Source organism: Orycteropus afer, unplaced genomic scaffold (genome assembly GCF_000298275.1).
Source record: "Orycteropus afer afer isolate SDZICR_OR568_19922 unplaced genomic scaffold, OryAfe1.0 scaffold00057, whole genome shotgun sequence".
Classification (NCBI taxonomy): domain Eukaryota; kingdom Metazoa; phylum Chordata; class Mammalia; order Tubulidentata; family Orycteropodidae; genus Orycteropus; species Orycteropus afer.
This window is the reverse complement of record NW_006921644.1, coordinates 12189177-12214495: the sequence shown is the minus strand read 5'-3', so window position 1 is coordinate 12214495 and position 25319 is coordinate 12189177. Positions and strand designations below refer to the sequence as shown.

The following is a 25319-nucleotide window of genomic DNA, read 5'->3' as shown; positions in this document are numbered from 1 at the left end:
ACAGAAGCAAAGCCCAAACCACACCCACTGCCATGGAGTCCATTCTGACCCACAGCGCCCCTAGAGGACAGAGTGGAACTGTACCTGGAGGGTCTCCAAGGCTGTCAATCTTCATGGAAGCAGACTGATTACCTCATCTCTCCCCTGTGGAGTGGCTGGTGGATTTGAACCACTGACCTCTGGGTTAGCAGCTGAGCACTTCAACCACTACACCAGCAGTGCTTTCAAAGGCAGGTTTGGAGAGGCCTTCTCTCTTGAGCGGCCCACAGTCAGGCTTTCGGCTAACACGAGACAAACAGTGTTCCCTTGCCCAGAACACAGCAGAGCTTCCTGCAACTTCCAGAGCAGCACCCTCGCCCCTGGGGCTCGCGGCCTCTGACTGGCCCTGAAAAAGGCCTTGTCACTTCCTGTCAGCCCACAGCCTCCTCAAGGCATCTCACAGCATCATGTTGACTTAGACACACTGAAGCGGTGACATCTTCCCAGAACTCCGACATGGCTGGTCTCGGGGGACCAACCCTGTCACAACCCCAGTGTGGCTGGCCAGGCTAGGACAGCCACCTCAGTGTCTGGGTACAATGTATGATCACTTCCTTTCAAAACCTTTTTTTTTTTTTCCTTGCTGCAAAGACTTTATTTATTTTTCACTTTTTACTGTGATTTGGGGAAAGTTTACAGAGCAGATTGGTTCAACGGTTCACACACGTTTTGTTTTGTGACGTTGACTGTGGCCTCCACAATGCAACAGGTCTCTTCCCACTTCCCCTGTGTTTCCCATTTCCCTCCGTCCTTCTGGTCCTCGCATGGTTTGTTGTTCTAAGGGCTGTGCACCTCTGTGGTGGTTCTAAGGGTGGTGCACCTCATAGACCTGTCTGCTATTTGGCTGAAAGCTGGGCCATGGGGGTGAGTGCAGTTCCAGGCCTCAGGTTTTTAGGCTACTTTTTAATTTTTAACTGGGCAATCTACTTCTGTAGAGTTACCGCCTCGGAAACCCAAGGAGGGGTCACTATGAGTCAGGACCGACTCGAGGCAGTAAAGTTTTTTTTCTTGGAGGCCACAGAGGGGCCTGGACCGGGCTTTCCAAGACGGCAGCGCTGGGTGGTGGTGGTGGGAGTGTGTTTCATGGCGCCTCAGCCGACAGTCCCTTGCCTGCTTTTCTATGCAGGAAACATAGCAGGTTCTGGAGCAGCCCAGGGACGGCCGGGGAGGAGTGAGGTGTGCGGAAGGGGATCCAGAATGGCCCTCAGTGGCGCCTTCTCTTTGCCCGGAAGACCAGGTCCCGCCTCCCCAAACACAGACTCCTGGGCACGGCTGGAGGCCCGTGAGTGCCTCTCCCGTTCCAGGCCCCTCCTCCACAGCCCCTTCTCTGAGCAGAGAAGGGTAGGTGCCGATGGCTGTCAGTTTTTAGGCTTTGCACTCTCTGTGCCTCCCCACCCCATAACACCCCCCTTTAATCCCAGACGCTTGGATGAGGGACGAAGCAGCCTCAGAAAGCCAGGAACCAGGGCTCCGGACCTGCGCTCTGGTGCCCCCTGCTGGTCCATCTGCAGACGCCCAGGGCTTCGCAGGCCAACACAGGGTGAGGTCCGCTGAGCCCCGCCGAGCGAGCCACCCGGCCCTGCCCCAAGCAGGACCTCACTGCAGGTCAGGGTCCCTGTCCCGGACCAGGACCCCAGACCTCCCCCGGGGACCCCCCTTGCTTCCTCACGCAGGTGTGTCTGCACTCAGCAACGTTCCGTCACGTGGTGATGCATGGTGCACGTCTATTGAGTGAATGCAAGGCTCCTCGCCTTCTGTGCTGGGGGCCCGAGTCAGGCACTGGTGGCCTGTAGGCCCTCATCTGATTTGGTGACTGATGAGGACACACGACAGCCTCCATTTCTGTGCCTGGAGCGTCACAATCTCCGTGAGTACCAGCTGCTGGCTTAGCCATCGCTGACGGCATGTCTATGCCCCCGAACGCTGTGCTTGGAAGGCGGCCGACAGCCACACCTCTGTGGGGTGTCACCCCCTTTTCACAGACCAGGGAGCTGAGACTGGGCAGTGGAGAAACTTCAGTACATGCAGGACACAGGCTTGAGTCCCCCAGAGCCACCAACTCCCACAGTCTTTATTTGCTATGCAGTGAGGCCTGCAGACCGGAAGGTTCCACCTCAATGTCGTGTCACCAGGAGCTTGTGAACTGCAGACCCACACCTGGTGAATCGTGGCCAGCCTAAGCGCCCCACTCCGCCTGTGCCCGTCAAGATCCCAGCCTTTGTCCCACCTCGGAGACAGGAACTCAGGAAGATTCGATGCCAGGTCTACTGGGTATCTGTTCTTGCTCTTAGCCTTGAATTTCCTTCTCATTTTCCTGTACCTCCCATTATCTCCTTCAAAACACGTTATACCTGAACACATCAGAATCACGTGGGGCCAGTAGGTTCAAGATTCCGTCCTCTGGTTTGCACCTGCAGGCAGGTGACCCAGGAGGCAGGACCCCCCACAACCCGCTTTGTAGACATCCAGTAGGGAGGAGAGCTACCTTCCACTGTCAGCTGTCAGAGGGCACCGCGGCTGGACAGCCCAGGAGAGCTGGGGCCCCAGGGGGCACGCGGGACGCGTCCTCCAAGGCTGTCCACTGTCCAGCTGCATGCTGCAGACACACGTTGCCACACGGCTCAGCTGCAAATACGACCCACAGAGTCACAGCCATGCAAATGGGGAACACGGACTCCACAGGACTGGGGATGAGGTGAGTACGTGGTTGGGTGTGGAAGGAAATTAATTGGACGGTAATCATCACTTGCTCTCTAAAGATGGTCATAACAAGAAAAAATACAAGCACGCACTTTAGCAATGTGGAGAAAAAGAAAAGATTTGAATGTGGCTGCCTTAGCTGAGCGGGAACGGGGGTGGGGAGGGGCGGGCAGCCCTGGTGATTGCCTCTTAACCACGTCCGTGGTACCTTTGCAGTTGGGGTTGGGGTCCATCCAGTCGGTCGGGCTCACATCGATCCCACGTGACAGAGTCGAACAGCTCCAGAGGGTGTTCTAGGCTGCAGTATTTACAGAGAGGACCCCTGGTGGCTCAGTGCCTAAGCGCTCAGCTACTAATCAAAAGATTGGCAGTTTGAACTCCCAGCAGCTCTGCCGCAGAAAAATGAGGCAGGCCACTTCCATAAAGGGGACAGCCTTAGAGACCCATTGGGGCAGTTCCACTCTGTCCTCTAGGGGCGCTGTGGGTCAGAATGGACCCCAGGCAGTGGGTGTGGTTTGATTTGATTTCAATCTTCACAAAACAAATCACCAGGTGTCTCTCCCGCAGAGCCAACAGAACAGTTCGAACTGCCAGCCTTTCAGTTAGCAGCCCAGCTCTTAACCATTTCACCATTAGGGCTCCTTGCATTGACCCTAATGATAAAACTTTCCCAGAAAATATGGGTAAAGCACCTATAATGCCTGGGACAGCACAAAAGCCTAACAGTTTGTGCTCATCACCACCATCCAGTACACAGATCACCAAGTTCACCATGACCTGCAGGGCTCCCTCCCTTCTCACTCAGCACTGCCTAAAGCCTCCCACCATGATGTCTTCAAAAGAAGCTAAGTGGTGCTGTGTAGCACAGAAAACTGACTGCAAGAGAAATTAAAAATCCCGGCCTCTGAGATACAGAGCCCTGGTGGCGTATGGCCTAAGGGATTTGGTAACCAGAAGGTTGGCAGTTCAAACCCACCAGCCACTCCCCAGAAGGAAGACTGGGCAATCTCCTTCCCTAAAGATTGACCGCGTAGGGGATCACCATGAGTCCTAATTGACTGATGGCAGTGTTGTTGTTTTTTTCTTTTTCAATCTTCTGAGATACACCAGAGACTGTTTTTCGCCCCCGTAAGACCGATAATCCACCGGGGAGGTCTGGCGAGCCCACACCTCGGTCATGGGAGTACACAGTTGATCCCCCGTCCACAGAGTACAACTTCCCACGGCCATCGAGACCCTGAATGCAGTTAGCCCCACAACTCTCCAAAGAATTCTCCTACATACATACCCACCCTTGCACAAAATGCGGGGAGAAGCGTGCTTCTAATATCGGACGTCAGTAACAACCTAATTGTGTATGTGGCGTTTCCAGGTGACGAGGGATCACTTTTTCCTACTGAACTCCATGGTCTCCGAGAAGCACTCAAGTGGAAAAGCAAGGTGGGAAAAACCTCTTTGCTGGTACTATGCATAAAACGTTGACGGGCAGGTGCCCAACACTGGGAGCACTGATTGTTTCCGGGGGAGAGAACTGCGTGCCTGGGCCTAGTGGAAACTTCTGCACCGCATATCCCTACATCTTCTGAAATCTGATTCACTTGAAAGCCAAAAACAAATTTTAAAAAGGGAGAAGGGGATGAAAATATTTACGATGCATTTAATTCTTTAGCTGGGGGCCCAAGCCGGGACGGTTGTTAGCCCTGACGGGGCGCAGGATACTGGGATGTGCAGTAACCGGCTCCGGGTACCTGGGTATCAGCGCCACAGGATCCCACCGCGCTTGGCCCTGCCTACCGGAAGTCCATCACGCCCTCGCGCAGACCTTGCGGCTGCGCAGATCCGGCGCACCCGACAGCGAGGGGCAGGCCGAGCGTCGGCGGCCCATCGTCCGATGCGGCCCATTGGCTGAGAGGGGGGAGCGTGGGCCAGGCCGGTCGCTGATTGGACGGCGCACGAGCAGCTGGCGTCCGCGGGCCAATTGCGGCGCGGTGTGTGAGGAGAGGCGCCGGCCGACCTGGGGCACGGCGCTACCGCGGTCTTGGGCGCCCAGGGTTCTGCCATGGCTTCGGAGAAGCCGCTCGTTATCGTCACGTGCACAGCACCCGTCAACATAGCTGTCATCAAGTACTGTAAGTAGCGGGGTCGTGCAGACTCGAGGCCGGGGGCGCCCAGGGCAAGATCGGGCCTCCCCGGCGCCCACCCACTAGGGACCGGAGGCGCCCACCCACTAGGGACCGCCCGCGTGCGTCACCGCCCGGGGAGGCGGGGGGCAGCAGGGTGGCAGCGGGTGGATGGGGGCCGGGGTCAGCCCGTCCGTTCACCTTCTCTGCAGGTGGGCGATGGCTGGGTGGATGGGCTCTGGGTCACCCCGCAGGTAGGCGGGGGCGTGGCTGGCACAGGGTGGGCTGCACAGAGATGCCCCCACTCGGGAGTGGGAGGGCGGTGGCCCGGAGGCTGGCGGTGCCATGCACCATCATTGCGCATAATCATAGCAGCCGTTTGTGGAGGGCCCTCTGTGGGCCGTGTTCTTTAAGCCTCCCCCCGGGCCTTGTAAGGTGGTGCGGGCACTGAGGCTCGGACCAGTCGTCTCCCGACCCGCGTGCAGCCTGAGGTGCTGATGTCAGCTGTCACGGCCAGCCTGTCCAAGCGCTCCGCTGCTGGGGGGCAGGCAGGTTGGGGACTCAAGTTTGGACACGGTGCCTGGGAGGTGGGTCAGAGGCCCGATTCCTGTTCTGAGCTGCACCCCTAGGCAGCCGGCAGTGCTGGGGACCAACGTGGCCTCCCTCCACCAGCCAGGGCTTGTTATTCCAGATGGACAGGTTGGGGTGGATCCTGCTTCCCCAGCAAGCTGCCCTAGTCACCTCGGTCTCGCCCTGGGTCCCGGGCTGTTTTCTTTCTTGGCTTTAAATTTGGCAGGATTGTAGATTCCCATGACATAATCCTCTGTGCCCTTCACCTGCTTTCCCTGTGGGGACATCTTGCAAAAGGATACGGCACACTGCGTCACCACAGGCGTCCCCCAGCACCCGGGTGGCGTGCGGTGTGCACTAGACTACCGAGGCGAAGTGCTACAGAAGGGTCTGGCAGTCCCCTTCCATAAAGATGGCAGGCAGGGGAGCCCTGGGGGCAGCTCTTCTGTGGCACGTGTGAGGTCACCGGAAGTCAGAGTTGACTCAACAGCTGGAAGGGCAGTGTGACCCTCGGCCTCAGGAGGACGTAGGGGCTGGCTGGGGGAGCGCCACTGGGGGAGCCAGGTGCTGGCGGTCTGGGAGCACCCCAATGGGCCCTGCCTTTGGTCGTCTGCTCCAGGGGGAAAACGTGACGAGGAGCTGATCCTGCCTCTCAACTCCTCCCTGAGCGTCACCCTCCACCAGGACCAGGTGAGCGTGGGCCGGGCAGAACTGCTCAACAGCTGGTGGGGCAGGGGCTCAGCAGGGAGCACTGTCCCAGCAGACGACAGCGTTGTCCTGTGTCCACACGCACACTCTGACGTCTCAGGTCTCATCGCTGGTTCACACACACACACGTGCCCCAGGTGTCATCTCACCACGTAAGGACACGTACACACACACACACACACAATTACACATGTTATATGCATACACACGTCCTGAGGACACACGCACGTGTCCCAGGTCTCATCTCACTACGTAAGGACACACGTACACATACACACACACACACACACACATTACACATGTTCGTATGCATACACATGTTCTGGGGACACACATGTCCTGGGGACACACATGTGCCCCGGGTCTCATCTCATCACATAAGGATACACATACACACACACACATGTTCATATGCATACACACGTCCTGGGGTTTCACCTCACCACATAACAGACACATGTATATACCAGTACACACACATGTGCACATGCACGCCCGGGGTCCCTGGGAACGCCTGGCCTGATGTGTGGGATGTGGCTGTGCTGTGGCAGTGAAGTGGCCATGTGTTGTTCACGGCTCTCTGCATCTGCCCCACCCCCGCCCACCCTGCCTCTGCTTCCCCACCTCCAAGCAGGGCTAGAGCTGCCCTGAGGCCGACCTGAGTGGCCTCGGGGAAGAAGGGCCTCCCCCGCAGAGAGGGGGTGCTAGGCTGGACCCCCACCAGCTCCCGAGATAACCCAGCTTCCTTTCCAGCTAAAGACCACCACAACTGCCGCCATCAGCAGAGACTTCGCAGAGGACCGGGTCTGGCTGAACGGCGTGGAGGTGGACGTGGGGCAGCCCCGGTTGCAGTCCTGCCTGAGGGAGAGTGAGTCTGCACGTCCCAGTCCCCCGGGCGAGGGCCAGGCGCTCTCACCAGTTGGCAGCAGTCTGCCTTCCCCGCCACTTCCGGGAGCCCAGGGGTCTGTGGCTGGGGCTTTCCTGGGCAGGAGCTTGTGTGAGAGGTGAAGGGGTCAGCGGGGCCCTGAACCCTCTGGCCCGGGGGTGGGCTGGCCCCACCAGCATTGGGTGCTAACGGTGTCCTGGCCTGCAGTCCGGCGCCTGGCCTGGCAGCAGAGGAGGACAGACGAGGGGGATGCCCCGCCCCCGCACCTCAGCTACAAGGTGCACATTGCATCGCAGAACAACTTCCCCACGGCCGCGGGCCTGGCGTCATCCGCCGCGGGCTATGCCTGCCTGGGTGAGTACCACAGGGCTTTGTGCTCTGTGCCGGGGCAGAGGTGCTCACAGCTGGGGAGCCCAGCCGGCGAGAGCCGTCCCCTCCAGGCCCTGGCCGTCCCTTTGCTCGGTTCCTCAGGCTCCACATGTCTCCACGGTGAAGTCATGGCAGCCAGTTTGCCAGGACATGGGTGGTCGGTGACAGCCCTGTCTCTAAGTGCTGTAAGCTAACGTCAGTGTGGCTTCTTGGCTTGTCTGAGGGTGGAGCTGGCGCCACGGTCCCTCTGCTTCCTGAAGATCTTCCTGAATCTGAGCTCTGGTTTTTGTCTGTTGGGCTCACTGTCTGGCACGCACCTCCGCTTGGTGGCAGGGCCGGGCACCAGGGCAGAGGGACGCCTCTCGCCCAGCAGCTCAGCACAGATGCCAGGACAGCGGCTGTGGGCCCAGCTCCGGTCCCATGATGTGCTGGATAAGCAGGCTGGGGGGTGTGCTTAGCTTCTCTGGGGACACGTGGACTTGGGGGTGCCCCTATTCACCTGCCCCATCCCGAGCTGCCCCAAGCCTCATCCTTGCCCTCGACAACTTCCCGACTCCCTCCCTCAAAACTCAGCTCAGATGCCCCTCCTTGAAGACTCCTCCACGACTCCTTCCAAGCTTTTACAGCTCCATGCCCTGGGTCCCCTGAGGGTTTGAGAATCCCAAGACGGTGAACCCTGAGTGGCCAGAGTCATGTTCCGCCACTCTCCGTAGTCCTGGGCAGGCACTTGACAGTAACGGGTGGGCGGGTGCGCGGATGACTGGCTGACTCTTAGAGCTGCTGGCCAGGGGTTCAGTGGTCCCCGCACCATTGCCACGTGTCTCAGCCTCCTTGGCCATCTCTGAGCCTCTGTGTCCTCCTGTGCCCACAGCCTACACCCTGGCGCGAGTCTACAGGGTGGAGGGCGAGCTCTCGGAGGTGGCCCGCCGTGGCTCGGGCAGCGCCTGCCGGAGCCTCTATGGCGGCTTTGTGCAGTGGCACATGGGAGAGCAGGCCGATGGCAAGGACAGCATTGCCCAGCAGGTGGCCCCCGAGTTGCACTGGCCTGAGCTCTGGATCCTCGTGCTTGTGGTGAGTGAGCCTGGGGAGTGCTCACAGACCAGGTCCACCTGCTACCCGGTGGTGGGCACCACTTAGAGCAGCACCGGCTGCTGGTGAGTAGGGGCCCCTCAGTGAGCCTCAGGGCTGTTTCCCAGCCCGCCAGATGCTGCTGCCCTGCTGAGAGTGAGGAGGTGCCGGCCCAGAGCCACACAGCCTCCGCCATGGCCAGAGCCCCGGGCCAGCGTCCCTGGCTCCCACCCTGTCGGCCCAGCCCACACCTGCTGCGTCCGCCACAGCCGAGGGGAGGCGGGGCCTGCCCACACGCACAGCCCCTGCAGGGCCGCCTCTTACCTTGTGGCCCAGCCGTCGGCAGGAGCACAGCCTCTGCTCCCCCTCTACCCCCGGCTGCCCTGAGCTCGGGTGTCCAGGGCAAGCCCCGGGTAGTGCCTCACTCCCCAGCCCCGGCTGACGCGGTCACTCTGGGGGCTGGCGGATCCGGGGTCCAGCCCTGGAGCCCGAAGACCTGGCATCTTCCCTGCTGAGACTCAGAGTTGGAGGTGGATGGGGGCAAGTTTGGGGCCCTGTGGGTCGTGGACACGACACAGGGACTGCCTCTGCCCGGCAGGTGAGTGCTGAGAGGAAGCTGACGGGCAGCACGGCCGGCATGCAGACCAGCGTGGAGACCAGCACCCTGCTCCAGGTGAGGCGGCGGGAGGGCCTGGGAGGGCCTGCTGGGCGTGGTCAGTCAGTGCGGCTGCTGCCACAGGGGCAGAGTAGGCTCGGCTGAAGCCGGCTGCCAGGGGGCCCGCAGCTTGCAGACACTCACCTGTTGCCCTGCAGTTCCGGGCCACGTCAGTGGTGCCAGGGCGCATGGCCGAGATGATCCGATGCGTCCGTGAGCGGGACTTCTCCGGCTTCGGACAGCTCACCATGAAGGACAGCAACCAGTTCCATGCCACCTGCCTGGACACCTTCCCCCCCATCTCCTACCTCAACGACACCTCCAAGCTGATCATGTATCTGGTGCACCGCTTCAACGCCCACCATGGGCAGACCAAGGTAACGTGTCCAGGGACCTCAGAACCACCCTGTGCCAACCACTGTCTAAGTGCATGCCCAACAGAGAGTATGCTGCCAACCGGAGCCTCACAGAGCACGCCCCGCCCCTGGGGGCACAGAGCATGCTGGCATTGCTACGGGCTCCCGGTTCGCTCTGTGTCAACGCTGTCCTGGCCGACTCCTTGGTTGCGTGACCCAGTGTGGCTGTGACACTGTTTGAACCTGGGAGGGAGATTGTGTCCCTTTTGTGTTACTGGGCAGGGGTCCCACGTCAGAGGTGCAGGGCCTCCCTCTGCTGGCCCGAGGGCCCAAGGGCAGCTGGTGGGCAGAGCGTTGGGCACTGTGGGGCTCCAGCTGACTGGCACGTCCCAGGTGGCGTACACGTTTGACGCGGGTCCTAACGCTGTGATCTTCACCCTGGACGACGCTGTGGCGGAGTTTATGGCAGCTGTGAAGCATTGCTTCCCTCCGGAGTCAAATGGAGACAGGTGAGTGACGGGGATCTCCTGCCAGGAGCGGGAGTGATGACGGGCTGCAGGAGATGCATGGGGCGGCGTGCCTCCCAGTGCCTGGGACGCATGTCAGGGTCCCCCGGGGAGGACGCATGCTGCACGCAGTTAACGGGACGCACGTCGGGGTCCCCCGGGGAGGACACACGCTGCACGCAGTTAACAGGACGCACGTCGGGGTCCCCCGGGGAGGACGCACGCTGCTCGCAGTTAACGGGATGTATTTCGGGGTCCCCGGGAGGACGCACGCTGCTCGCAGTTAACGGGATGCACGTCGGGGTCCCCTGGGAGGACGCACGCTGCTCGCAGTTAACGGGATGCACGTCGGGGTCCCCCGGGAGGACGCACGCTGCTCGCAGTTAATGGGATGCACGTCGGGGTCCCCCGGGGAGGACGCATGCTGTACGCAGTTAACCCGGGGCTGTGAGGACCCCTGGGCCCAGCAGCCTGGAAGCCCCGTTTGCTGAGCTGGCGACTTTATCTTGCTGCTCCTTCATGAGGACCACACGTTGCCACTTAATGAAAAGGGCCCCACGGCCCCGGGGTCTCCCCACAATGAGAGCCAGATTCCGGCGGGCCTCCTGAGACTGCCACCTCCTGCGTGGAGCTGTGTCTCGTGGGGCCCGACGTTGTGTGACAGCATTGACTTTGGTTCTGTGGGGCCCCACCCAGCATCCTAGGCCCAGCAGCATATCCCGCTGCCTCAGGGGCCCCTTGTCCTCAGCGAGGACAGAGCTTGCAGGGGCCTTGCACCGCCCACCAGCTTCTTGCCAGGGCATGAGGACAGTGGTGTCGTCTGGCCAGCGATGGGGGCGGCGCTGAGAGCACCGTTCTTCTGTGCCCTCACCGGTAGCCCAGCACTCGAGGGAATTCCCTGTTCCAAGGGGGGCGGTGGACACTGTCTCTGAGTGACTCTCCTTCTCAGCCGTTAGCCCACAGGGCCCAGCCTGGCACAGCCAGGTGCCAGGGCTGACCAGGACCTCCTTGGGGACCCTTGGTGACCGGCAGGTCTCTCCCCAGGTTCCTGAAGGGGCTGCCGGTGATGCCAGTCCCGCTGTCGGACGAGCTGAAGGCCGCACTAGCCCTTGACCCGAGCCCTGGCAGCATCAAGTACATCATTGCTACAAAGGTGAGTCCGGCTGGGGGGTCTGCGGGGCTCCCCTCCTGCGGGGCTCCCCCTCCGGGGCAGCGCTCAGCCTCACTGGCAGGGGGCAGGCTCCCTGGTGAGGATACAGTGGTGGTGGCGTGGATGCCGTGGTGGCTCCGCCTGCCGCTTTCAGGGGTCTGCTGGGGTACCACGTGCGCATGCCCTTGCTCGGCCCACCGCGGGGCGTCTCAGGTGCTGGGAGGAGGGACGTGACCAGGAGGCAGACGTGGGTGTTGCCTGGGGAGGGACAGACTCGGGGACAGCAGGTAAGGGGCCGCTGTCCGGAGTGAGTAGCCCCTGGAATGGGGCTGGGCACCCTCATTCTCTGTCCCTGAGTCTGGGTGGGAGAAGCAGGTGAGCAGGCGCTGGTCCAGGAGCAGGGAGCTCCTAGCGGGGGAGGGGAGCCAAGGGCGGCACTGCCGGTGCTGCCGAGTGTCTCGGGACTTACCCACCTGCGAGGACGGGGCAGCTTGGGGGCTCTCCCTGTGGGCCGACAGCCTCTCTGACCCGGCCCCTACAAGACGGCTGGAGCGGGTGGGGGGGTGGCCTTGTCACCCCATGAGCTAACGTGGGTTTCTCTGCCCCAGGTGGGGCCAGGGCCCCAAATCCTGGACGACCCCCACCTTCACCTCCTGGGCTCTGACGGTCTGCCCAAGCCTGCTGCCTGATTGCCTCTTCAGTGGCCTTGTCCAGGCCTGGAGCCACCATGATGACCGAGTGTGGCCTTGGGCTTCTGGATGACCACTGGCTCTGGACGCTGGGGCTGTGTTGGGGCAGCGAGTGACACCCACAGCTGTGCAGGCTCGGGGACCTCGGTGGGGATTGGGATCAGGGTGCAGAGTCCTGGTGGGACTGAGTCCAGCCTGGTGTGGCCATGGCTCTGTGCTCCGGCCACCCCAGAAATACTGCTTGTCATCCTGATGTGGGACCCAGCAGTGGGGGATGAGCGTGGGGCAGGGGTCGGCTGAGGGGCTCAGGAAACCTCCGGAACCCCTTTTGAGTCTGATAGGCCCTGAGACTTGGGGACCCGACCTCAGCTCTGCCGCAGGGATGGGGGTTTCCTTGTAAAAGCCACAAGGAGAAGTCCTGTGGCCTGGAGGGGTTCCCCTTCTGGGAGCCTCCCACCCCTACCCCCTGTGGCAGGGAAAGTGCCGTGGGGCTGGGAAGATGGGTGCCAACGGTGTGAGAGCTGCCACCATGCGGCCAGCGAATAAACCCGTGTCACTGATCCCGGCCTTGGCTGTCCTCACTGGTGGGTCACAGGACGTGCCCAGACGTCACAGAGCTGGACAGGCTGTGGTGCTTCGGGGCGCCGGGACAGGCTGCAGCACTCCGTGGGGGCCCTGGGACAGGCCGCAACAGTCTGGGGGCGCAGGTTCAGGCCGCAGCAGTCTGGGAGGGGCGCCGGGACAGGCCGCAGCACTCCGTGGGGGCCCTGGGACAGGCCGCAGCAGTCTGGGGGCGCAGGTTCAGGCCGCAGCAGTCTGGGAGGGGCGCCGGGACAGGCCGCAGCACTCCGTGGGGGCGCAGGTTCAGGCCGCAGCACTCTGGGGGCGCAGGTTCAGGCCGCAGCAGTCTGGGGGCCCTGGGATAGGCCGCAGCCCTCCGTGGGGGCACGGGTTCAGGACGCAACACTCTGGGGGTGCGCGGGTTCAGGCCACGGTGCTCTGGGGGCCGCTTCCGTCTCCTTGGGGGAAGGACACTTGAGCTATGCTGCCAGGTCCAGAGATGAGCTTCTCCTTCCCACCATGGAAGACGGTTGACAGCCTGTCTAGCTGTGCATGGTAAGCTTGAGCTCAAGGTCTAAAGGAAGTGTTGCTGACCTCAGCTCCACGGCCACCCCCCATGTGGGAGGGCAGAAGGTCCTTGGAGCCTGCCCCACCGCAGTCCAGCCTCACCCAGTGCTGAGCACCACAGGCGTGGGTGGGGATACCCACCCCGTCCCCAAACATGGGTCAGGCTCAGGTTCTCCTCAGCCAGAGCTCACAGGCACCCCGAGTCCACAGTTGTTTTCCAGGGTCACTGGGAAGCAGCTATCGCCTTCTGGGACCCCCTGTTTGCACCATCCATCAGACCTCTCCCAGTTCTGTTTCCAACTCAAGACCAGAGGAGAGTCAGTCATGGGACAGCTGGTGTCACGTCCACCTCAGGTCACAGCTGATCCTGACCCAGCCAAAGCCTCACCCATTTGCTGTTCTCTGTCCCCTCGCCCTGGGCCTGACCCAGAAGGGGCCCTGGGCGGGAGTCGGGAGGAGGTGCTGGGTTTTCCGTGTTTGCTACACTCCACTCCTTCCTCCTATTGCCTTGTGACTCTTGAGCCACCTCCCTGAGTTGCAGAAGGAAGTGCTGGGGTGAGCATGTGGGTGTCAGCGTCCACACCCCCAGGGCTGCTGCTGTTACTAACCCAGTTTGTGGGCCTGGGAGGGTGCCTGGTGTGGGGGCCTGAGCCGTCCAGTGGAAAGGCCTGTGGTCAAGCAGCCAGTGTAATCCCGGGCAGCCCTGGGTCCCTACCCGAATCCACACAGCCGGCTCCGGCACTGCCGCGGCGGGGCCCTGGGGACTCTGGTGAAAATGTCTCCATGGCCAACCTCGAGCCCAGCAGGTTGAGGGGGCGGCACAGCAGCGGGGACTGCTGGCTGGGCGCTGAGGAGCCGAGGGAGGAAGTGGGGCCTCCCCGAGCCGAGGCCTGGCCTGGGGGGGGCACACGCACGAGCACAGCTAGGCAGCGGGGCCCCAGGAGCTCTGCGCACCCCGCGCCCCTCGCAGCGGGACCCCGGCGCGTCCAGCTCCCTTCGCAGGGCGCCCTCGGGCCTCCCAGCTGCCTCCCGGGGCCAGGCCCGCCCCCAGCCTCCGGGCGACCCGGGCGGGTGGAGGCGTGCCTGTGGGCCGGGGCGGGGCCGGAACTCGGGGCGGGCGGGGTGGGGTCCCAGGGCGCGGGGCCGCAGGGCGCACAGCCGACCGCCGCCGCCATGGGGCAGATCGAGTGGGCCATGTGGGCCAACGAGCAGGCGCTGGCGTCGGGCCTGAGTGAGCGCGGGCGGCCGCGGGGCGCGGGCGCGTCTGGGCTGGGCGCCGGGGAAGGGGCTGCACACGGGCCGAGGGGAGTCAGAGACCCCCGCTGCGGACCGAGGAAGCCGCCCCGATTGCCAGGGTGGGGCTCGAGAGGGGCGTGGGGAGTCAGAGACCGGGAGCTGCGGCCGGGAAGGGGGGATTCGGGGACAGCTTTAGCGCCCCTCTGTGGGCCTGTGCGCTCCGGCCCGTCGCCCTGTGGGGACCACTGCGCGGCAGAGGAAGTTGCAGCCGAGGGAAGAGGCGTTTGGGCCCTCTTGGTTTCCGGAGTCGCTGCCCAGCCTGGTTGGGAAAACCTGGCCTGAGGGCCCGCTCCTGAACCCCCAGCCCTGGGTCGACACAGGCTCCCACCCCTCCGACCCTGTGAGGGGTAGGTCCGGGGCTGGTCTGTGGCCAGGGCCTGGGCTCCCTTCTTGGGGGCCTTGGAGTGGGCGAGGGGCCCTGGGGACTTGGGCAGACATTGTCCCCGTCACCTGCTCCGTCTCTCTGACCCCCGGCCGCCTCCTGCCACATCCCTTGTCCCAGCGCATTGCTCTCCAATGTTGACTTCTGTCTCTTCACGGGACAGTAGCCCCCTGAGCGCACTGGCCTTGCCCCTGCCATGAAGGCGTATGTGTCAGCACTGCACGTTGCAGGTGCTCCAGCCCCTTTCTGGGGGCAGACTGAGTCCTCCCGCCTCCCTACAAAGCCAGCCGCCCCCACTCGCTGATGGCAGGTAGCAGAGCAGGCTCAGGACGGGGACATGACACCCCCAAAGGCGTCAGTCAGCGTGCTAACCGAACATGTGAGAGACCTCTTCTTGGCAGCACAGAAACGCTAACAGAATAGGTTAATGTGTAGCTGAGCCTCAAGCAAGACTAAGATCCTTGGGACGGGGCCCAGTGAGGCTCTGGGACGGTGAGAGGGCCAAAGGCAGAGGGCGACCAGGATTGGAGCCGTGGAGGCCCGGCTTGGGGCCCGCGGGTGTCAGGGCCAGCGGTGAGGGAGGCTGAGCGGCCGTCAAGCTGGAGGCAGACCCATCCCGATGAAGCTCCCCGGCCTCTGGGGGCAGCGGGCTAATGAGACCTGGCGGGCCTGTGCTGCGCGAGGTGTGAGGGCCGGATCCGGCCTGCCCTGTACAGGGCCCCAGACCAAGACGCTGAGATAAACCAGACCCGGGACGAGAGAAGCACCCCCGGGACTGCTCTGTTGGTTGGGAAGGACAAGGTGAAGGTCCTGGAGGGATAGCGGATGCACGTAGAATGCGGGGTGGCACCCAAACACTTGAGAAGGGCCGCCGTCCACGCCGGCCGTGGAGTCCAGCGACTCGGGGTGACCTCGTGCATGACGGCAGAGCTGTGCCCCGCGGGGTTTCCAGCGTCGATCACTTGGACACAGACTGTGAGGGCTTGTGTCTGGGGCACCCCTCGGTGGACTCAGACCTCCAGCCTTCCACTTGGCAGCTGAGTGCGTGGACCATTTATGTCACTAGGGACTCCTTTAAAACGGTGGTCCGTTGATATAGCAGCACTGCTCGATGAAAAGAGGGACTGACCCACAGCTGTACCGACACACAACCAAGGAGGGCACCAGCACTGACCACAAGGGGCGTGAGGGGACGCCCTAGGGTCACGGCAGCCTGGCGTGGCTGGAGGTCACAGGCAAGGACGGTCCCACTTGGTCTGAGGTCACAGGTGATGACATCCCATTTGGTCAGGGGCCACAGGCAATGACATCCTGGCTTGATCTGAAGTCACAAGAGATGACGTCCTTGTTTGGTCTAAGGTCACAAGAGATGACATCCCGGTTTGGCGTGAGGTTGCAGATGATGACAGTCCGTTTGGTCTGAGATCGCAGGGGATGGTGGTTCTGGTCTGGTGGGAGGACACTGGGTACATGTGTGTGACAAGTCACCAAGCCTGCCTGTCCTTTTGACTGTAACCAGCCCTCAGTCAGCTCTGGGGAAGGATGTGTTGGTGTGCACGACACAGCCCACCCCGAGTTGAAAACAGAGGACCTAAGATACCAGTCAAAGGGTCGGAGCCGCTGTGTCCTTGTTGCCTCGACAGACGCATGGCGACCCCAAGTGTGCAGTGGACTCCTGGGGTCATCAAGGCTGCGGCCTTCGGAAGCAGGTCACAGGGTCTGTCTTCTCATGCCCCCCGGGTGGGTTCAAACCACCCACCTTTCAGCTAGTAGGCTAGCGCCAATCCGTCTGTCACCCAAGGACCTTCTGAAACATCACCAGCAGATAAAATTCCAATGACGGTGGAAACACTGCTGGGGTGAACAGCAAACCCATGTAACACCAAGAAGACAGGGCCACCGTGGATAGTGTAAGGAGCTCTGCTGGCTTGGTGCCTAAGGGATCTGACTGCTAACCAGAAGGTTGGCAGTCAAGCCCACCAGCTGCTCCTCTGAAGGAAGGTGGGGCAGTCTACTTCCATAAAGACTGGCCACTTTGGAAACCCAACGAGGGTCACTATGAGTTGGAATCGACTCAATGGCAGTGAGTTTGGTTGGGTTTGGTTTTATTGAAAGTACAGCCAGTGAACACACAAGTCTGCAGTCGGGTCACACAGCTCGAGGGGGACCTGGTCTCCCACTTTCTGGGCCAGCAGCTCCTAGGCTCTGACACCGCCTACCCAGCTGCCTGCCTCTCAGCCTTCTCCCCATTTCACCAGCAAATACGCTCAGCTCTTCGCTGAAACGTCACCTTCTGGGACAGGGTGCCCGCTGTTATCTGTACCTGCCTGGGGCCTCCTCAGCCAGAGGTTGGCCAACACGTGGACAGAGTGCAGGGCAGCTCTCGGGTGGACTGTGGGCCCAGCCCCCTGGGCGCCTGCCTCCCTGACTAACCCGCTTCTCTGCTTGCAGTCCTCATCACGGGAGGCATTGTGGCCACCGCCGGCCAGTTCACCCAGTGGTACTTTGGGGCATATTCCATGTATCCTTGTTGGCACCTGCCACCCTCCATGTGGGCGGGTGGGGACAGCGTGGGTGGGAGCTGGGCTCCGAGGACAAGGACACAGGCCGTGGGGCTTGGCGGGTGAGGCCACTGCCCCGTGGGCACAGCACTTCATTGAGTGGTTTTCACTCCATTCTGTTTTGTCACCATTGGGAGCCAGGGGGCAGTAGGGCCCGCTTTGCAGTGTGGGAAACAGCCCAGAGCAGGGTTGGGGCCTGCCCATGTCCACAGGGTTAGTAAACCTGCCCCATGCTGGGCAAGCGGTGGCAGAGTCAGGGGCCCCCCACTGGCCCAGGCCTTGACTCCGAGCAGGCTGGCCCAACCATTACAGCCTGTGCACCCACCTGAGGGGCAAGAGGGTGTGGGATGGCGCCTGCCCCTCCCAGTTCTCCACGGACGGGGGGGCTCCTCACGCACCCCGGGCTGTCTGATCCTTGACCGAGAGCTTAGTGCAGCAGGGGTGCTGGTGTGCCTGCTGGAGTACCCCCGCGGGAAGAGGAGGAAGGGTTCCACCATGGAGCGCTGGTGAGTGCCCACCCTGCAGGGCCGTCCTCAGGCTCCTGGGGTCCATGTAGGGGTCCTCGGCGGGACAGATACTGACACTGCTGCCTGTCCCCCGCCCGTCCCTCCCTCTAGTGGACAGAAGTATATGACGTCGGTGGTGAAGCTGTTCGGACCCCTCACCAGGAATTACTACATCCGGGCCTTCCTGCACCTTGCGTGAGTCTCCACCTTTGCTCCACACTCAGCTCCAGGAACAGAGACCTTGGGGTGGCCCTGCCCCCTGGTCTGGGGGCCTGGGCAGGAGACCTTGGGCTAAGTCAGACTCCCTCCCTGCCTAGACGTGTTTGCAAACCACCACCCAGAACTGAGCTCAGGCAGCGGCTCCCCGGATCTGCGTCAGGGTTCTCTCACTGCAGAACAAAGCCCCTAACCTCTGGGTTCCAACGCGAACAGCCATGGTTCCGGGGTCGGCTGGGCTTAGCCAGACGGTTCTTGCTGGTGGAGGGTGAGCCATGGGGCTGCAGCCAAACGCCCACGCGTGGCCTCTTCACAGCTGGTTGGACTTCCTCCCACCATGGTGGCTTGGTTGCAAGAGCTGGTGCCTTGCAAGGTACCAGTCAAGGCAGAGGACAGCTTGAGGATGGACAGTGAGAAGACAGTCCTGCAGGGCTGGCATCCCCTTGGTCTGGGTTCTGGAGGCCCGAGATCTCACGGCCTCCGCCCCAGGAGCAGGCTTCGGCCCTTTCTGACTGCGCTACCTGGTGTCCCGTCCCCTTCCCAGGCTGTCCGTGCCTGCAGGCTTCCTGCTCGCCACCATCCTGGGGACTGCCTGTTTGGCCATTGCGAGTGGCATCTACCTGCTGGTGAGTCGTGTCCTCTGTAGCCAGCCCCCCGGCCACCCCTCCCTTGGCCCCTGACAGCCTCGCCTCACAGCTGTTCTGAAGGCTGGGCCAAGGCCAGCCGGGGGCTCTTGGAGCCCCTGCAGGAAGCAAGCTTGTGCCCTGCTGACGAAGGTTTTCAGGGTCTAAGGTGTGCTGGGTCCTTTCCCACGTTTCTTTATTCACCTGCAAGGCAGGCGCTGTCCCCCCAGACGAGGACATGGAAGCTCAGAGAGGTGTGAGGCTTGCCTGGGGTCACACAGCCAGCCAGGGGCCCAGCCTGCATGTGGACCCCCTCTATCAGACTGGGCCCACCCAGGCCATCTTTTCTGTAGTGCTGGGGCTGGATGTCAGGACCTCCTGGGGGAACCTGTTACCAGTGCGGAGGTAGAGAGTTGAATTTGCCTGAGACTGAGGGGAATGGGCTCCCACTATGAGGAAGCCTGTGTGACAAAGTCATGTGCACAGAAGGGCAGGGATGGATAAGTGACCAAGGCCACCCTGGGGAAGCACGTAGCCCCGGCTCGGTGAAGCGTTGGCGGTTCCCAGGACGCCAGGGCAGAGGGGCGCTGGTGTGGCCCCCTTCCCCACCCCCGCCCCAGGGGCAGCACTGCCTGAGAGCCCCACGGGCACCTGTGATTCCCTGCGTTATTGGAGAACGTGCAGTGTCTTCTGAGTCTGCTCTGTGTTATATAAACGGAGCCGTGTTTTAAGTGTGCACATCTCTCTCTGCTTTTCAATTCCGTCCCATTGCTGTGTGCACCCACTCCTTCATCCTCACAGCTGTGGAACCCCATACCTTACCTCTGCTCTCTCCCGGGATCACCCAGGTGCCCCCAGCTCTCCACAGCCACGGGCAGCCCATCCCCTCAAAGACCTGAGTGTGAACGTCCTTGGGTTAAGCCCTGAGTGTGATTGCTAAATTGGCTCGGCTTCTGGCGGTTGTGGTGTGGTGTTGGTTGCTGTGTGGCGTCGGCTGGTACTCCAGGCCCAGCTCGTGGCCACGCACCCAGCCAGCACCTGGTCCACCTCCCTGAGCTCGGCTTTCCCAGCTTCCTGCTCGTAGCACTGGCGGTTTACCAGGTGTGAGGCTGACAGGTGATCCTGACTCCATCTCTGCAATGAGTTGAGCGTGTGCCGGAGCCCTGCCCGTGTGCATGGCCCATCTTCCCACATGTCTGGCTGCCTGTCTAGTCGGTCGGCAGGAATTCCACGTGCATCTCAGCCATTGAGCACCTGTGGGATTCAGACCTGTGGCTTCTCCCCTTTCCTTAAGGGTCAGCCAACTTTGTCCAGGAAGGTCTTCCTTCAACACAGCGGAAGTTTGTCTGTCCGTCCGTCCATCTGTCTGTGTGTCCGTCTGTCACCTCGTTCAGGGTGGAAGGTTCTAGCTCTTAAGTTAGGTGGTGTGGTTGCAGATGCTTACGGTAGTACCACTTTCCAAAGGATACACAATTCCCCAAACCAAACCCACTTCCAGACTCAGCGCCCCTAGAGGACAGAGTGGAACTGCCCACGGTTTCCAAGGCTGTCTGTCTGTCTTTAGGAAACTGACTGCCTCATCTTTCCGAGCAGCTGGTGGCTTTGAACTACAGCCTGTCGGTTAGCAGCGAATGCTTAACCACTGCCCACCAGGGCTCTATACAGAGAGTATATGCTGTTACATATTTGGGGACTGATTAAATATGGATACAGATTTAAAATACGTTCCCAGTTTACCTACTCGGAGGATCTGGGGCCGGGCCCAGGAGTCTGTATGTTTAGGAGCCCCTGCCCCCCCCCCGGAAGTAGACCCCTCCCTTTGCCACACCTGCAAACAGGCTTGGAGCCCTCTGGGCGGGTGCAGGGTGAGGGGTCCCCCGCCCTGCTCTCCCTGGCTGCCCCTCTGCCCCGCCCTTCCCCGCGAGCTGGCCAGCATTCCTGGAAACTCCACGACCTCCCTGGGGCTCCACCCAGTGCCCGTGACGGAGGCCTGGGAATCCCGTGTGGTTTGGGATTTGCACCAGGAAGTTATGTCCTGGGCTCTTGCATTGGCCCGCCCCCACGTGAAAGAGCCTGGCTGTGTGACCCTTGGCAGGTCACGCAGCCTCTCTGAGCCCGAGGCCCTTCATCTCCGGTGCACCCAAGTGAGGGTGGGCGTGGGTAGGGGCGCAGGTGACCTGCAAGGGGCGGCTCCCAGTGTTCCCCTCCCCCTGCAGGCGGCCATCCGCGGCGAGCAGTGGACCCCCGTGGAGCACAAGCCCAAGGAGCTGCCACAGGTGGGCGGCACCATCAAGCAGCCGCCCCGCAACCCCCCGCCACGCCCCCCGGCCGAGGCCCGCAAGAAGCCGAGCGAGGGGCCAGAGGACGCGGCCGCCGACGGCTCTGCTGACGGCGCCCAGACCAACCCCCTCCCAGTGACCGACGAGGTCGTGTAGCTCCCCCGCGCGGCCACCAGGCGGCGCCCGCGCCCTCCCGCAATAAAAGGAATGAGCCCAACTCAGGGGCTCGGGCGTCTTCGTGGGGGTCCGGCCGGCGCGCGCCCGGGATCGTCCGCCGAGGCTTCACAGTGCACCCCTCTTCTGCCTCCTAAGAGCCACAGGTGTGTTTCGGTTTTACTGGCAGCAGTTTTCCTTCTCAGTGGCGCGGGAAATGACCGTGCACCGTATATTTTATGCAGTACGGTACCTGCGGTTCCAAGTCTTTGACTTGACTCTGAATGTGCATGCCCGGCTTGGGAGGGGTGAGCGCCTGCTCTGCAGCTCCCCAGACCCGGTTAGACCCACCTTCCTAGAGCCTCCCTGACACCACCCGAGGGGCTTGGTTCCAGAATTTTCCGGGGGCTGAATGAGGGGGAGTTGGGCGGGGTGTGAGTGAGGCAGGTGAGGCGCAGGTGGCCCTCCTTGCACAGGTGAGGCGTGGTGCGGGCGCGGCGTGTCTGCCCACATGGAGGGCGTCAGGCTAAGTGGGAGGCTCTGACTGCTCTCCCCCCCACACACAAAAACAAACAGCCCTCCTTAGCCTTGAAAGGGCGCAGCTGGGTCCCCAGGGCTCCGGCCTGGCCGCCTCCAGCCAGCAGCCTGTAGTTAACCCCACCCCATGTTTTCTTCAGCTCACTCCCTCCAGCCTGGGACACCTTTTCTCCTGCTGTGGCCCCACTCCCGGTGAGGCTGGGACATTCCTCAAGCCCCCTGTTTGTCCCCCCTGCCCTGGAAATCATGTTCAGAGCCGGGGGACCCTCTCATGGGTCGCGGGAACCTTAACGCTGCGAACCACTCCCCAGTGCACCAAGGTCTGCCCCCATCGCAGCGACTCCATCCTTCCAGCCTCGGATCCCCGATTCCCTCTCTGCACGGGTCCCCCTACCTCCCCTCCCTGCTCGGTCTTCCATCTCGCCCCACCCCCTGCAGGGACGGCGGCCTCGCTCCTGCGGGGGGTGTCCAGCCCTCTGCCCGGTGAGTCACAGTCTCTGCCCAGACTGGCTCTCCGCAGCCACCAAGGGCCCCAGGCCCAGTCCGCTCCACACCCCATCCCAGCCCTGCCGGGGACTGACACTGCCACCAGGGCCTTGGCAAGCTGTCCCCTCAGTGGTCACGGCTCCCTGTTGGCCTGCCCTGGGCTCTGCTCAGATGTCCCCAGCGAGGCCCTCGACCTGCTGTTGGGCCCCGCAGCCCCTCCTGCACACCCACCCGGCTCCGGTGCGGCTCCCCATCCGAGCCCTTTGCGCGCCCCCTCAGCGTGTCAGCCCCCCGCTGGCATGGGTGGGTTGGTCCCAAGAGCAGCAGGGGCGACCTGCACATGCAGCTCCTCAGCCACAGGCCTGTAGTTGAGGGCGGCGGGGAGCTGGCACAGCCAGGCCTGCCCACTGCTGCCGGACCGCTGATTCAGGGCCCCCCACCTCCTCACACCCAGTTGGACTCCTGCCTGGGACAGGCATCTGGGGTTGCCAGGAAGTTGGTGTCCTGGCAGCCACCTGGGCCTGGCAGGTCCCCCTGCAAAGGACCCGGGAGCAGCATCCGAGGGACTGCCTGCCTGCCTGGCACTCGCTGGGCTTGAGAGCGGGGCTGGGATGCGGCATTTGCCAGGGGGAGAGCAGGTAGGGGTGTGATGTAGGGGGGGCGCGTGCTCCCACCTGTCCCCCCCCCCCCATGCATCTGCCGGCTGGTGCGCAGAAGTTTCTGGAAGCGCACGCAGAGACCCAGGGCCCATGACAAGGAAAGCACTTGCTCCACCAAATGACCATCTGCGCAATCAAATGCCCCCCGGGTGCCTGTCCATTCAGTCGCGAGCACACACTTTTAGAAGAAATACAAATAGTTTATTAAGAAAATAGGGGGTGCCTTTCCTCCTGAGGGCACTGGCAGGAGGCGGCCCGGGGTGGCTGGGACCAGCGAGGGGGCTGCGGGGACGCCGGGATCTGCTGTTTTGAAGATGGTTTCAGGAGGGAAAGACCTCCCAGCCACTGGTCTTTCACAAAAGGGTAAACTGAGGCTGGAGGTGGCGTGACGGGCAGGGTCACAGCAGAGGGCTGGACCCGCGTCTCCCCTCACCTCTTCCACTGCTGGCCTCGGACAGGAGCCGGGGGTCCCCGAGGCGGCCGAGGGCCCGCGAGCGGCGGGGCATCCCCCAGGCGAACATAAATAACCAATAAATACGCATAAATAGCGGGGCGGGACGCGCATGGCGCCCCGCTCACCCCGCGGTCGACCTGGGCAGCACGCAGGTGCAGCCGACCGGCACGCGGATGAACTCGGCGCGGAAGGTGGCGGCCCCGGGCTGGGGGGTGCCCGCGCCGTCGGGGGCGCACGGCAGGCGGCGCAGCACCAGGAGACGCTGGTGCAGCCGCACGGAGTTGAGCGCCGCGGTCTCGCGGCCCGTGCGCGCGCTGATGCAGCCCCGGCACAGGCACTCTGCGAAGGCGAGCTTCTGTGGGTAGCGGTTCTCGTCCGTGTCGATGCTGCGGGCGGCGGCGGGGAGTGCGCTCAGGCACCGGCACCGCCCGCGGCCGCTGCGCCTGGGCCCCCACTCTGACCCTAAGCGCCCAGGACCCGGAGGCAGAGGACGGCAGCTTCGGGAAGCACGCACTTAGCGCGGGGCTCGGCGTGGAGGTGGCAGCCCACGAATGGCGCCGTTACCCACGTGTCCCCGCTGTCTTCCCTGCCCACCAAGCCCGGTCTGGTCCCCACAGGGGCTCAAGTGGGGCATCCAGAAAGTTCTTGGGAGACCTTTAGGCTCAGGTCTGGGGACAGCGCCCAGAAGCGAGGCAGTCCAAGGGGGACCTCGGCTGGTGGCGCCCACTTTGCCGGGGCAGTGGGGCTGGGTGGGGAACGTCAGGATAGGTCTTGGGGAAGCCAGTGCCCAAAGGGTTGGAACCCGAGCCCAGGCCCACAGCTCACCGGTATCTCCAGGGTGAGATGGATCGCTCATGGATATCTGCTTCTAACACCTGTTCTGGCCGAAGTGCTGGGCACTGGGTCCCGGCCAGCGACCTGTCATGCCGGCTCCGGTGGCTCTCCGCCTCCAGGCTGGACACCAGGGTCACAGGCAAGGTCTGCTCCCACTTGGCGCTTCGAGCCCACAAGTGTTGAGGTGGCCGGCCCAGCGTCAGCTCGTCAGTGGAGTAGCAGCGTGTGGTCTGGTGGGCGTGGGGACCCCCCCACGGTGGGGTGCCACGGTGGGCCAGGTTAGCCGGCAGCCAGAGCAGAAGCAGGAGGCCTGGGATCTGCTGGCAGAGCAGACAGCAGCCGTCAGGGGGGCCCAGTCGGAGCCACTTGGCTGCCCCTCAGCTTGCCTGTGAATGCGCTCCAGCCCCTCTCCCCAAGGTACCCAGGGTGCAACAGAGATCCTGGCTTCTGGGTCGGGGCTTGGCTCCCCACCTGCACAGTTTGGAGAGTTCCCAGCTCCCATCCCAAGTCCTCACCCCGGGACTCAGCAAACCTCCAGCCCTTTGGGGCCAGGCGCACACTGCCCAGGTGAGAGCCCGGGCGGCGGGCGTGGACTCACCATTTTGGCAGCGGCTGGGCTCAGAGCGCGCACCGTGGCCGGCCTGGCAGCAGCATGCACGGCGCCCTTTATACCTGGGGCCACACCTGGGGAAACTCCTGGTGCTGTACCGCTTCCTCCTGGGGAAGTGCCCAGCCACGGGCTTGCTCACCTGACCCTTTCCTGGAGCCCAGGCGCCCACCCCCACTCCATCCCCTTAGCTGACCGCAGGAATGGACACAAGGAACCCATGTGAAGCTGGGGGCAGCCCAGTTCCTGCCACCTCTTCCCCACCCAGAGGAACCCCCTTCCCCAGGTGTGCTATTCTGTAAATGGGGATTGCCTTGCCTGACATTCTAGAACCTTCTGTGACAGTTTCAGTGCCAGCACCCTCGGCAGCTTGCTCCTGTATCCACTGACTGTTTTCTCTTTGGCCCCATGGCGGGGACCCCGTTCCTCCCTCTCTGCTGCCCTGCACGCCTCTGCACAGCTTTCCTTCAGCTGCGTGTGTGAGGGTCTCCACGTCCCCTGTTCTCTCTCTGAGACGGTGTCAGGTTGTCTAGAAGGTGTGTGAAGGCTCAGGAAACTGCCAGGGGCCTGACCGCCGCCAGCTCCCTGGAAAGCTTTAGTCAAGGACCTGCTTAGGAGGGCACTTCTGTCTCGCCTCAAAGCAGACGGTTTGAAGGCAGAACTTGGGAGAGTTTTAATTTTTTAAAAAATGCATTTTATTGAAATATAATTTATGTACAGTGAAATACACAAAACTAAAGTGACATGGGTCAATGCATTTTTTTTTTCTTTTGCAGTGTTCC

General features: G+C 62.4%; 3 protein-coding genes across 3 annotated transcripts in view; 2 read left to right on the top strand and 1 right to left on the bottom strand.

Moving 5' to 3' along the window:
* The first annotated feature begins 4798 nt into the window (after window positions 1-4798).
* Window positions 4799-11816, top strand: MVD (mevalonate diphosphate decarboxylase). The gene is made up of 10 exons (XM_007939162.1): window positions 4799-4868; window positions 6049-6119; window positions 6891-7005; window positions 7231-7377; window positions 8264-8463; window positions 9059-9133; window positions 9274-9492; window positions 9865-9980; window positions 11022-11130; window positions 11736-11816. The coding sequence occupies exons 1-10, from the start codon at window positions 4799-4801 to the stop codon at window positions 11814-11816; spliced, it is 1203 nt and encodes a 400-aa protein (XP_007937353.1).
* A 2301-nt stretch (window positions 11817-14117) lies between these two features.
* On the top strand, window positions 14118-20963 carry LOC103195572 (cytochrome b-245 light chain). The gene is made up of 6 exons (XM_007939161.1): window positions 14118-14175; window positions 17074-17143; window positions 17615-17689; window positions 17801-17884; window positions 18450-18531; window positions 20745-20963. Exons 1-6 carry the CDS (start codon window positions 14118-14120, stop codon window positions 20961-20963), a joined length of 588 nt encoding a protein of 195 aa, XP_007937352.1.
* Window positions 20964-23217: 2254 nt separating this feature from the next.
* IL17C (interleukin 17C) overlaps window positions 23218-25319 on the bottom strand; it is a 12364-nt gene continuing 10262 nt past the window's right edge. Inside the window, exons 2-4 of the mRNA XM_007939226.1 lie at window positions 24529-24602; window positions 23922-24247; window positions 23218-23482 (exon numbers count right to left, since the gene is read on the bottom strand). Of these exons, the coding sequence (XP_007937417.1) occupies window positions 23218-23482; window positions 23922-24247; window positions 24529-24602 (665 nt within the window). The remainder of the gene's footprint in view (window positions 23483-23921; window positions 24248-24528; window positions 24603-25319) is intronic.